Below are 13698 nucleotides of genomic sequence, written 5' to 3'. Positions count from 1 at the left end.
TTTTTTTTTTTGGCGTTCAGCATTGTGACAATATTCAAAATTATTATTTACCATGCATCAACAAGGACAGATTGTTCCAACTGGCTGTTTTGTTATTTTCTAACCAGGGTTCTCTTTCACATAATTCAAGTATTTTGAAACTGATGGACACATCCTTTTTTCTTGGAGCTTTTTTACTGTAATCATGGCCCAGGTATTTCACCTGATTTATTGTTCTCAAGTGGCAGACCATAACTAAGGTGAGGAGATGTTTTAAATACAGTTGTAAAGTTGCACAACATCTAGTTGGAATGTGAAAACATTTAAACTTAATACCATATAAATCATACATCCCCCACTTCCAAAAATTACCATTAATGACATTTATATTTGTTGAAATGCTTAGTTGATGGGGATCTCTTCTTTTAATATAACCCTGATATGTTTCACATGTCTATTTTATTTCACGTTAAAATAAAAGCAGCAGTATCATACAAGGCACCCACAAATTTACTGCAAAATCCCCATCGTTTGTGCATATAGCATATTTGACATTACCGTATGTTTTAGTGACCAAAAGGCTCCATAAAAATGTCTTATCTTTATTTTCATAATTTAGCTATACCAGCACAACAGCAAACATTTTAAAGCGGTAAAAATGGACACCTTTAGCTGTTCTGAGTGCATAAAATATAAGGACTTGATTCATTTTATGTACATTAACCCCTTCATCCCTGAGTTTAAAATCTGCAAGAAAACACTAGAATTTATTTATCATCCATTATAACAAATTTCAAAAATGCACACTGTGGCAATTTAGTGTAAATTGTGACACATTATGCAAATTTTGCTTTTAATTGAGATGTCCACCCAAATCTTTTTTCAAATTCATATACACCAGTTGGAAGAAAAAACGAAACAAATGTCCTATTTCACACTGTTCTGTATTATAATCCAATAGTTGTTTAGCACAATACAAAAAATGTATTTAAAACAATTATAAAAATAGGCATTGGTTTTCTGAAAATGGGAATTAAAATAAACAGTATGGACAGGATTTATCACTGCATGATATTACATGCCATTTAGGCCCTCAATTTTTCTGGGAAAAGCATTGGCTTTGCAATCAAGCCATGTCTAGGGCAGAAAAATACCAGTTAGGTGGCACCTCAATTCAACAGTGCAAATGTTAAATGACAAAAACTATTGGCTCAACTGTTTAGAAGTTGTGGTATATGAATTTAAAAATGATATGGTGTTCCTTTTCAATGCTATTTTACTGTCAGAAATGCTGTTGGCTAACTCTGTGAGGTGAAGGAGTTAATACAATGAGCTGCAAAATAGCAGATGATTAATTAATATTAAAATAAAACAAATCTGTCTTTGCTCCAAACCTGCAGTAAATGTATGAGTAATGTGTTGCTATTTTGAATGTATTTATTTTTTATTTCTGATATGGTATGTAATGTGCACACAGGTTTGATATACAGTAAAACTCATACCTTTTAGCAAATATTGTCTGTAGTCTTATCACAGGAAAGGTATAATTTTGAAACACCATTTATTGCATGTTGTTTTACCTAAAAAATGTTTTAAAATGGTGCTTTAAAAAAAAGAAAAAAATTTAAAAGCTAGGCCTTCCATATTAGTCAAACGAATGGAACAAAACAAATTGTGATAAAATATATTTAATCTCATGATAACTTAAAAAAAAATTGCAACAGCAGCCCTACAATAAAATGATTTTGAATTATCCATCTCTCCAATCTTCAAAGGTTTTTCAGTTTGCAAAGGATGTATCTGTATTGTTCTTTATTTGTTTTACGATAAGTGTTGACCACAGAGGAGTTCTCTATTTTTAGCCTTTAGTTCAATGTCTAGTTTATTTGCAATATCTAAAAGAAAATCAAAATGTATGAATATCAAAGGGTTAATTGTGGTAATTATGTATAGTTTCAAGGCTAATGTAATGTAATACGGTATACTTAAAAAAATAACATCTGTCAGGAAGACAGTATACTTATATGTAACACACTAGAATCTCTGAAAAACACAAAAAATAACTCTGTTTTAAACCTTGTGCCATAAGCGTCACAAAATTCTAATTTAATGTTTTAATTCATGGAACTGTAGAATTAAAAACTAGAGGTCTATAGATGAGGTAAATTATACAGAGTATTGGCAATATATATTCAGGTACAAGTGATATATATATATATATATATATATATATATATATATATATATATATATATATATATATATATATATATATATATATATATATATATATATATATATGAGCATTTTGTGATTCAGGGGATAATGCCATATGCTTTTTTATTTATTAATATCCACCTTAAAGCCAACCCAAACTGTTTGTGACCTTACCTGTGGCCCCCGAAACAAGGCTGACTTAAAAAATTTAGACTGCTGCAGAAGATAAACTAAAGTAATAAAACAACAACAGGCAGTTAACATAGCAGTTATCACTTTATAAAGCAATCTCAAGAATAGAGATTTCAAAAATGATTGGTCGCTAAGGGTAAAAAAATATGTTTTGTTTATTTTCCCATTCTAATCAGTGTAGGTTTCCACAGTCAGCTCTGTTTCAGGGTTCAGTGCATCACCAAAAGTCACGTGTCAAGCAGTTTTCTTGATCTACAGAATAGATAAAGATGTAAAACTTTTACATTTTGTGTTTTTGTGATTGTTTGCTATTCTTGATAAAAGGAAAACCTCATATTTATTACAGGATTTATTGCAGTCCCTGTCCCCTGCGGCTCTTTTATTTCTGGATGCATGTTGATGTTCTCCCCCAAGACTTCACCTGTGCAACTGTCATTGGTTTAAATGAATTAGGACCAATGGGGTCGATTCACTAAGAGTTAACGGCTAATGTTATGCAGTAAAATGCTGCATAACACTGTAACAATTGTGCAAGTGTTCAATTGACTAAGAATTTGTAGTTAAATACCGAATGCGATATTTTTTTGATTTAGCGGTAATTACTGCATTAGTTAATGCAGTAATTTATCGCATTGAAGCTGGTTGCTAAGGAGCGGGACGAGAAGCCGACTGCCGCATCCTTAACAACCAATGGCTCATCAGCTGTCACTGGGCTTCCCGCTAGCAGTTGATTGTAAAAAAAATCTGACAATTAAAAAGTCTGGAAAAAACCCCACCTCAAAGCACCTTGTCCCCATGTTGATGGGGACATGGGCCACATCCCCACAATTATGGCAGGTGGTTGTGAGGGTCTGCAGGCAGGGGGCTAATCGGAATCTGGAAGCTCCCTTAAAGAAGCTTAAAGAAGCCCCAAAGCACCCAACCCCGATGTTAAGGGCATGTGGCCTGGTATAGTTCAGGAGGGGGGCGCTTGCTCACCCACCGTTTTCTGACCTACCAGGCTGCATGCTTGGATAAGGATCTGGTATGGACTGGGGAGGACCCAATGCTATTTTTTCATACTTTTAAATTGACAGCTTTTTTTTACAATCAGCTGTCAGCGGGGAAGTCCGCTGACAGCTAATGAGTCATTGGTTGTTAAGGACCTGGTGTCCGGCTTTCCAGCCCACTGCTTAGAAACCAGCAGATCTCCAGGCTGTTTTTTGAAAAATACTGCATGTGATACCATCAGCTAACCTCTGGCAGTAATTATGACAACGCTCTGGTTCATTTGTGAATTGAAATTAAGAGCTTTTTATGTGGTATTTACCAGCAATTTTTTTGGGGTAAATACCACATACTTGCTATTTTTTGTGTGAATTGTATGTAGTTTACTGCATGTTATAATTTATGCAAATGAGTAACATGATACCCTTATCGCATGTGGTAAATGTTAGTGAATCAACCCCAATCTTTCTATCTGTCTATAATGTGAGTTTAGAACAAGAATGACATACGTTGAACCCCACTCTAAATGGGTCTGCTTTGCAGAGGTACGAGTTATTGATGACAGTCATCCTTTGGACCCCAGTTGCTGATATAGGCAAAAGTGTCAGCAGTACCAGCAAGTAATTTTGTCAAGTGCCTTTATTCCACCAGATACAGTTAATGTTTAACTAACCAGTTCTTTTCAAACCTAAATACTGTCACTACATATTTGCTTATATCAGCACATGGAACTACAACATTCATGAAACAATTCCTTGTACCTATGATGCTCCACGCTATGCAGAAATAACATAGTATCTTTTTTTGACTGGAGTAAAAATGTTAGTCAGATATCTATAATAAACTGCTCCAATTTAAAAAATAATCTTCTACATGAAGATATTATCAAGGTCATCATTTTTAACATGATGAAGTTTTCATACTAGCTATCATCAGCCCAATTTTTTTCTTTAAGGCTACTTAAGTTCATTATTTACCTATTGGATATAACTTATGATATGATTTTAAAGGCAGACTTGTACCTTTCATATATATCCCAATAAGCCATAAAATATGTGCACTCGTAAGCAGGGCTAAAAGTAATGTGGAAAAGCAACATAGATATGTATTCAACAATTTTACCAGTACGCATTAACCAAAAAAGAAAATGCTTTTCAACAGTGCAATGGTTGAATGCATTTATATTATATAAACATTATTCTTTGCTTTTTCTACAGAGTCCTCTCTGCTCATGCTTTACATCCAAAACGTCCCAATGGAAGAAAGCAAACTACACTGGTGACTTCAGAGACAACTGAAGTAATAAACACAACAGAACTCTGGCATTGATTGCAGAGTTACCACGTTAATTGTTAAATAGGATTTTCTACAAATATACAACATATAAAAACTGTTAAATATATAACTTTAGGCTTTTCAAAATACATTTAATGATCTCTTTCAAACAAGTGTCACTTTTGTTCTTTAATTTTCTCTCTGGTGCTAAATGGTGTACCGAATGAGGCCACAGGTGACCTAACATGCTCTTTTGCAAATACTGTTTTATCCAATTTCATCTATCAAAATGGAATTGTAGAAGAGGCCTATTTTACTGGTTAAAAGTGAAAATGAGTTTTAGTATGGGAATGTCATTCTAAGTACAGAGGAATAAAGATATCATTAAGACAGTTTCTGTTTTGTGAAATGTGTTTTAAAACATAGGCTGTAATTGTTTCTCCATGCTCCATTAAGTTTCTTAGTTTTTTTTGAAGAGCTATATTCTGCATCCATTTTGCTGCAGATGTCCCAATAGATGTCCACTGGATAGTAAAACCCCAGTTTTGGAAATGCTGAGAACGTGTGTTTTTGTTAAATCATAAGTAAGCATTCATGTTAAACTTTTACAAGTAATCCCAATATGCTTGATGAGATTAGGTCGTTGTCCATTTTTAACATAGGCTGTACTCTTTGGTCTATTTTATTTAAATCCAACACATAAGAAAATTCACACAGTCCAGGGCACAAGAAGTCAATCTCTTTTGCACCTCAGTCCTCTTGTAGACAAAACAGTCTTCCTTCTAAGGCTGATTGGGGTGGTCGAATACCCTTCAAATTGATAGAATATTCAATTTCAAACAAGTCGGTAACATCAAGTCTACACGTACCATCGATGAAATGTTAACCATGAACTGTATTGCTAATGCCCAAGCGTATCTTGAACCAGTGTAGAGTATCCTTATCTCTTGTGATCCTTTACATGGAAGGACAAAATTTAGCTCATAATGTAGAGAAATTATGCAGTCTTTTATGAGATACTGGGGAACAGACGGAGTTGATGACATACAAGATGATGATCCACAGCAGTGAAATTGTCTAAAGTACATTGTTCTCACAAGCTTGAACTCCTTCTGCAGGGTACTGTTGTTGCATTTGTCAGGAGACCTGTAGATCAATAAACACACACACTGTAAGTCAATATTTTACTTTCAAGTCTCTATTGTTCACTGTTAAATGTAACCTTTTGTAAGTATGCTCACATCTCAAAGGAACCTATAATGAACTAAACAATGCTCTTTCCAACAGTGAAAAATATACTCAGAAAATATCATGCAGATAAGGACTTTTATATTGTCAGAAATAATTAGGAAATTATCGAAAAAAACATAAATGTCACCCCACTATCTGCAAGTTGTTACTTTACTAAATGCAAGTTTATTAAAAAAAATAATAATAATATTTATAGTATATCATTATCAAACACAGTAATAGTGACACCTTGCTATAATGCTTTATTTTGTGTGCATTATGCCTAAAATTATGGGTACTCTTTTTGTCTATGTACATGAAATAGAAAATTGGTAAACTTCTTACATTTTATTCTACTAATATTTTTTCTAAGCCACCCCTTGATTCATTTTGAAGTGTAAGTGCAATGCTGTTATGTTTTAAATTTACGAGGGCTTTTATTTAATTTGTCTGTAGAAAATCAAAATGCAGGTTTCTAATGATTTTCCACAGGTCTCTGAGATATCTCTTCATTTTGTGGTCTAACATTATTAAAGTGTCACAAAAACATTCTGAGAATTGGTGCTTTGTAAAAACAATTAGGGTAAAAAGTATCATTGTTTTCAATTTCACTTTTTGGTGTGTTGAAGCACACAAACAACAACAACAGCAAAATAAATGGAAAATAAATATTAAGAGTATAAAGAAACAGAATAAAGTAAGGTGGGCAACAGAACCTGGATAGTAAACTGAAACAATTTGAGTAAATGGTCCACGTTTAACAATTAATTCTCCCTGGGTTACATGGAAGAAGGATGTCTATGTGTGCTATTTCCATTTTTCTAAGATGAAGCTAATTCTAAATAGTAAAGTATGTCCTATCACTTGCATTAAACTATCTGTTCATTGCTGTTACTAGTAGTTTCATTTTAGTGCTCACAGAGGAAAAATCTAATAGCTGGTCTTAGTGGAGACATCTCATGTGCCCAAAGTACACAACTGTTTATAATAATAATAATAATAATAATAATAATAATAAGTTCAAAGTTAACTGAGAAGTAGGGGTGAGCTCAAGGTCCAGTCTGATTACAAGTTTCAACCAAACCTTGGTCATTGGTTAGTGGGAACAGAATGTTATACTGTATATTGTCGTGTATTTCTACCACTACTATATATGACAACTTCATTCCTGTCAATGGTTGTTAGCGGAGCAGCGGGTGGTGACAAAGACTGCATTATTAGCATCCAGCAATGCCACCTGGCCCCATTCATTTACTGGCCAGAATTGTCCAGGCATGTAAACGCTGCATGCTGATAAAGTCTGGTTTGGATTTTTGAGGAAACTCACACTTTTTTGGTTTATTTTGTGTGTGAGCTTACCTATTAAAATTCATACCAATTAAAATTTATACAAGACCTGAAGATTCTGGTATGGAACTTAGAGGTAATTTTTGATGTTTTGTTCTAAGCATTATTTAAATTCCTGTTCCAATCTGAATTTGTACATGATTCACAGGGCTACGCACAGCCCCCCATATCATTTAATTTGACAATCCTTTCCTTATTAGCCTAAAAATAGCTATTGCTGGTTTTAACATTCACCTCCCAATAACCACAATGGAGTTTGGATTGGAAACCTGAGCTTCATCAAAGTTCCTCAAACCCTCTGTGTAGATGATTTTATTACTGCATTAGAAATGGAACAAAATACATGAGTTTAAAAATAAATAAATAAATATTTATTGCTGAATAGCAAACTTGGAACTTTTAGTAGCATCTGTGAGTCAGGATCATCATGATAACTGAATAGTGATCATTACAGTAACACCAAACAAATGGCTCCGAATGGTGTAAACTACAAATGTGGCATGTAGTAGGAATTAAGTGCTCAAAATTTCCCCTCAGCATTTTCCTGTGTGAATAACTTCTACTTGTCAGGTCACCTGAGGCCAGGTGATAGATGCATGCCGTTGGGATCAAGAGTGCACCGCTAAGGTAGTGGATCATACGGCTGCCTGCCACGGATAGGGCTCTGGGTGGTTCTAGAAAGCAGGTCCTCTGGAGCACTGACACAGATCACACTGGGAGCTAGAGCATGAGATTCCCCAGGGTGTGGAGTTTAAGAGCCAGCAGGTGTTCATCAGAGCCCCTGGTGGTGGGGATGGACTTTGCTGCAACTGGCTCCAGGTCTCGGCCCCCAGGGTCTCCCAGCTTATGCTCACAGTAGGCTACTGAAGAATAGAGAGGAAGCAGCAGACCGGGACAACAAGGGATAGTCAGGAGATAGCCAAAAGGTTGGGGCAACATGCAGACAGGGGTATTCAAAGAACACGCCAAATGTCAGGGTATGAAGCAGACAAGGATAGTCAAGAACAAGCCAAGGACGGTTAAAAAAAATCAGACATAGAGCACATAGCAAGACACACACACAAAGCCAAACACACAATATTAATCAGCGAGGCTGGCTTGCAGTGCACAGGTTAATATAGTGTTCCCAGTTATGCCTAGCACACATGATTGGTTTTCCCGGTGGTCAAAAGTCCGCCGGAAAAACCAAGGGGAAAACCGAGAACCTGCTCGGTTGCTTTTCCCAGTGTACACACGGCTGGTTTTCCTGACAGGAAAACTGCCATGACAGCTTTGGTCGGGAAAACCGGCCATGTGTATGCTCCACTGCAGTGTTTCCCATAGGAAAACTGCTGAGCAAAAAAACGCTGAAAATCGCGACGGGAAAAAAGAAAACAAGTTTTCATTTTTTTGCTCGCAGTTTTCCTGTCAGGAAAACTGCCATGGAGCATACACACGACTGGTTTTCCCAACCAAAAGCAAACATGTCAGTTTTCCCGTCGGGAAAACCGGTCGTGTGTACGAGGCATTAGAGGCTGGGGTGGAGCCATGCTTGAGGGAAGATTACTTAAGCAGATAGGTGTGAGAGTGCAGGCCTTATACACAACCAGAGGTAAGCAGACAGACAGGTAATGAAAGTATTACTCAGATTCATGAAACTACTATGCTATATTTGTGTAGGTTACACCATTGAAAGCCATTTGGTCCTTTTGTTATGACCGCAATATGTATATATACGTGATTGTTTTGAAATGGTTTACCGGGGTAATGGCTGAAGCCATAACCCTGGTAATTTTGTTTCAGCTGACAACTCTCTTTCTCATAAAAGTGATCCAAGAGGCTGATTAGACCTGTATGTTTCTCAAGCTCACCGTTTTTACTAAAAAATGGACTGGCCATAGAGGTGAAGAGAGACCATATCATCTCTATGACCTAAGAGGACCGGAGTGACGTCATAACATCACTTCCAGTCTAGGGCGAAGGATAAGATCAATAGTTTTTTTTTACTTTCAAAGGTAGAGGAGAGATTTGGAGTCTTATAGACCACAGATCTATCCATAAAGAAGACCTATCATCCCTTATTTCTATTACAAGGGGTGTTTACATTCCTTGTAATATGAATAAAGGTAATCAAAAAATGAAGGGGCAATGTAAAAATAAAAAATATTTAATAGAAAAAAAAGATTAACGCGCCCCCATACCTCTGTGCTTGCACACATAAGCAAACGCATATGTAAGTCACAGACTCGCTGTTATAGATTTGAAACCAGTATGACACAGGAAGGAGCTTACCAGATGACCTCATTAGCACACACCCTTTACCCATTAACTACGTTTTCACAGCATCCCCAACATTTCTCCATGCATGTATTTGCCTGGCTTCCCCAGACGGGCTTGGACTGCATGCTAAACTCCCTGGGGCTACATGCAGCCCACAGGACACCCCTGATGTATTGCAAGGGCCTGTCTTATTGGATACAGCGTGATTGGATAGATGGTGCTCCCTCCTATTGTATAAGTTTTGTGAATCTAAAGGAGATTGTATAATCAGATTGTATAGTGTATAGGCTCATACACACATCCAACAAACTTTCCCTTGGATTTTTGTCTTAATTGATTTGTCCAGTCACACCCATAGCATACACACGGTCAGACTTTTCTGCAAACTTTTCAAAAAATTACCCAACATCACGTGGTTTTTCTGCTCTTTTCTGCTCTTTACAGCCACCCTTTGGTTAACTTCTGCTATTGTTGGTTGATTTTAACATTGGTTCTGAGCATGCGTATTTGCACTTTGTACAAAAGTTGGTTGGCTTGGAAAGTTGGTCCGTTTGCAGACCCAACTTTTTGTCGGATGAAACCCGAAAAAGTTGGTCCGATGGAGCGTACACACGGTCACACAAATTAGAAAAGTTGCAGATTTTGAAGTTGGTTGGCAAAAAGTGTGACCGTGTGTATGGGGCTTTAGGCAACACAATAAAAAACATGCAACTCGCACCACGCCAAAACGTCACATTAACTACCTAAACCAAGTGTAGCACAGCCCATTGAAATCAAGGGGCTACGCTATGCGTGTCATGAGAAAAATGAGCCAAAAACATGCACTCCCACTACTCTAGGTGTGAATGGGACCTAAAAGTGAAATTGGTGTGTTTACAACAGAACAGTGAGGCTCAATTCACATCTGTGTGTTCTCAGACGCATTGAATACTGCATAGAAAAGGCACACATTGCCATGCATTTCAGAAATGCTGCAAATGTGCATTGTGTTGTCATTACATGTTAAAGGCATCACAAGTATGGCAAACACAGCAAAAACTTAGGTAACGCACCATGCTCCACAAAGTTCTGGAGCTCCTGTGGAGTGATTGTTATGTGCAGGGCAGCCCATTCAAGTGAAAATGTGTGAAAACACTCCAAAACAACCAAAACATACAAATTCAGGAATGTGAGTTTTTGCTACATGGAGATGTGATTGAGGCTTGCCAACTGAGTGTCTCCATCCACTCCCTCCTATGTACTTGTAAAAAGGTGGCCATACATTATGCAAACCGGTAGTACAATCTCTGTACAATTTTCTTCAGATTATCCTGAACTATGGAATTGGAGGGCACAACTGAACAATCTATTCAATTTGCATCAAATCAGACAGGCTTTTGTACTACATAGCTGATAGGAAATATAAAGGTGATTGTACAATCAGATTGTATAGGAAGTTGGTGGAAGGTAGCATTGTAATGAGGTGTGGTCCAGCGTGGTAAACATACCATATCATACCCTCTTTTGTGATGCAACAAGGAAGTGAAGGCTTCTGGGAGATGGCCTACAGGAAGTGAATGCTAAGAGAATCTACAGGAGGTGATGGAATCTAAAACTCATTTTAAAAATTCAAATAAACTAAAACGATTCTAAACCTCCTATGGAAAAGGTAAGTGCGAGAAAAGCACACTGGGATAGCTGGGGAAGAAATGGCATTGGAAAATGCTTCTATTAATTATGAAAAGTGAAATTCTGACCAAAAAGGTGAACTTAACCTTTAACTAATGTACTTAAATAATGTATTAGCAATATTTAAAATAAATAAACCAAATAGAAATGTCCGTATTTCAGTTACTGTTTTATTTCTATTTCACATTAAAGCAGTGTTCCAGACACAATTTTTTTTAAGTCAGCAGCTACAAACACTGTAGCTGCTGACTTTTAATAAGGACACTTACCTGTCCTAGGCGCCCGTGATGTTGGCCCCCCAAGGCTGATCCGTCACTTGTGGCAGGTCCCGGTTTCACTGCCCGTTTCCTACTGCGCATGCGCGAGTCGCGCTGCGTTTTCTGAATGGGCTGCTGTTCTCTGGGATACACACAGTTCCCAGAAGACACCTCGCTCCATTCCCCAGCAGACAACGTGAGGAGGATGAGAAAGAAGACCTAGTGCGGACTAGGAAGAGGCAGATTAGGAAGATCTCCCTAGCAACCACAATTTCTAGTAAGTAAAATTTTATTTTTTTATTTTTTTGGAGCATTTCTATGTAATGTTTTTTGGGTGGACCTCCGCTTTAAATATTAATTGTGCTTTTACCTACCATTTTAACGCAAGAGCCAGAAAAATAGAATAACCAAGGATGACCATCAGCTTCTATTACAGGAGCTGATGTTACAGGCTATTACACTAAAGATCATAAAATTTGTTTATGACCTTATAATACTTTCTCCATATAGGCATCTGGAAGCAGAAATAAGAAAGATGTGCTCACTGCAAGGAAGCAGGAAAACAAAGCAATGACTGACAGGTTTCATGACTGAAAGAAAATGCCAACAAAATAGCGGACAGACAGTGACATTGAGAGGGATTACATTTGTTCTAACAGGAAAAGCATTGTACACAGGTTTTGTTCACAAGCTTTCAAGATCATAGAGAACCACTTTGAAAGATTAAGTATGGCTTATAAAAGGTGTAAAAGAAATATATTTAATCCTGTGTGGTACAAATACTGTAGTTAGCATGTCACAACAAAACAGGGTACGTGAGAAAATAATACGTAGGATTAATATTACAACCGTGACTACTACTATTGATGATTATCATTACCACCACCATCATCATAATTAGCATAGCACAGATGCATGGTAAATAGTAGCAAAAATACCAACATTAATTGCAACTATTGTACCAGTTATTTCTTTTGTATGTATACTAAAATTACTACTGTTTTTTTTAGTACTAATATAAAATATAGTTATCATAAATTTAATTTTTTTTAATCCAGGCGTTGATATTATTAAATGCAACTGTTGCTAATTCAGAGATTCGAAAGTATTCATTAAAATTTGTTTTGTTTATTCACATCATTTGCTAACAAATTCCACATTTTGGGAACGATTTGAATTTGGATTGGTCAAAAAATTATCCACCGATTTTGAATTCTGTGTGAAGAATAGCTGGTTGTGTACACCTTTGGCTGCTGCCTCGGCAGCTAAAGGGGGGTAGGGATTGAAAGCTGAAAAACTGAGGCCCTGTACACACAATCAGTCCAAACTGATGAAAACGGACTGAAGGTCCGTTTCATCGGTCCAAACCGACCGTGTGTGGGCGCAATCGGTCAGTTATCCTTCGGTCAAAAAAAATAGAACTTGCTTTAAAATTGGACCGATGGACGCCTGACCGATAGGTCAAAACCGATGGTTAGTACGTAAAAGCATCGGTCCCAAACCTGCGCATGCTCAGAATCAAGTCGACGCATGCTTGGAAGCATTGAACTTCATTTTTCTCTGCACGTCGTCGTGTTTTACGACACCGCGTTGGACTCGATCGGTTTTTGAACTGATGGTGTGTAGGCACATCAGACCATCAGTGAGCTTCATCGGTTAACCGATGAAACGGACCTTCAGTCCGTTTTCATAAGTTTGGACTAATCGTGTGTACAGGGCATTACTCAACTGCATGGTTTTATCCCCTCCCAGCTTTATGTGTAAATGAGCCCTAAAGGTGCCACTTCAGAATGCAACTAGGGGCTCATTCACAAGTGCAGTAGGCTGCTGCTCCTTTGAAAAGCTATCCTAATGTGTTTGACAGGTGTTGAGGCAGAAAATAAGTTGCCACCTCCCCACCCTATTTAAACCCATGACTGCCGTGTAATGCACGTGATTATGACACGATAGTACTGCAAATAGGGGTTTAAATCAGGTGTGAGGAGGAGACACAGTGCTCGGTGATCTTCGACTTCTCCTATATTGTTTAGGTAGATCTCCAGCTCTTTAAGGTTGCTTACCCCTAGTGAACATGTTTTTCTTTTTGAGGTTATGATAGATTTTTAATCCATAATATAGACAGGTAAATATGCAACAATCAAATGTATATGCAAAAATGTACATGCTGCCTTTTCAAAAATTCAAAAATAGCATTTTATATTCATTGCCCATTAAAAACTAAGCATACTGTATTTTGATATTCTATGCCACTCAGCTTTATTTTTAGTTGTCTGACTATAAATAGTAC

General features: G+C 37.0%; 1 protein-coding gene across 1 annotated transcript in view; it reads right to left on the bottom strand.

The window, feature by feature from the left end:
* Positions 1-4539: 4539 nt before the first annotated feature.
* Positions 4540-13698, bottom strand: part of TAFA5 (TAFA chemokine like family member 5) — a 596064-nt gene continuing 586905 nt past the window's right edge. Inside the window, exon 4 of the mRNA XM_040343647.1 lies at positions 4540-5796. Coding sequence (XP_040199581.1) covers positions 5788-5796 — 9 coding nt within the window. The 3' untranslated portion in view covers positions 4540-5787. The remainder of the gene's footprint in view (positions 5797-13698) is intronic.

Source organism: Rana temporaria, chromosome 3 (assembly GCF_905171775.1).
Source record: "Rana temporaria chromosome 3, aRanTem1.1, whole genome shotgun sequence".
NCBI classification, from domain to species: Eukaryota; Metazoa; Chordata; class Amphibia; order Anura; family Ranidae; genus Rana; species Rana temporaria.
The sequence above is the reverse complement of the archived record's forward strand: the minus strand, read 5'-3'. Positions and strand labels throughout refer to the sequence as shown.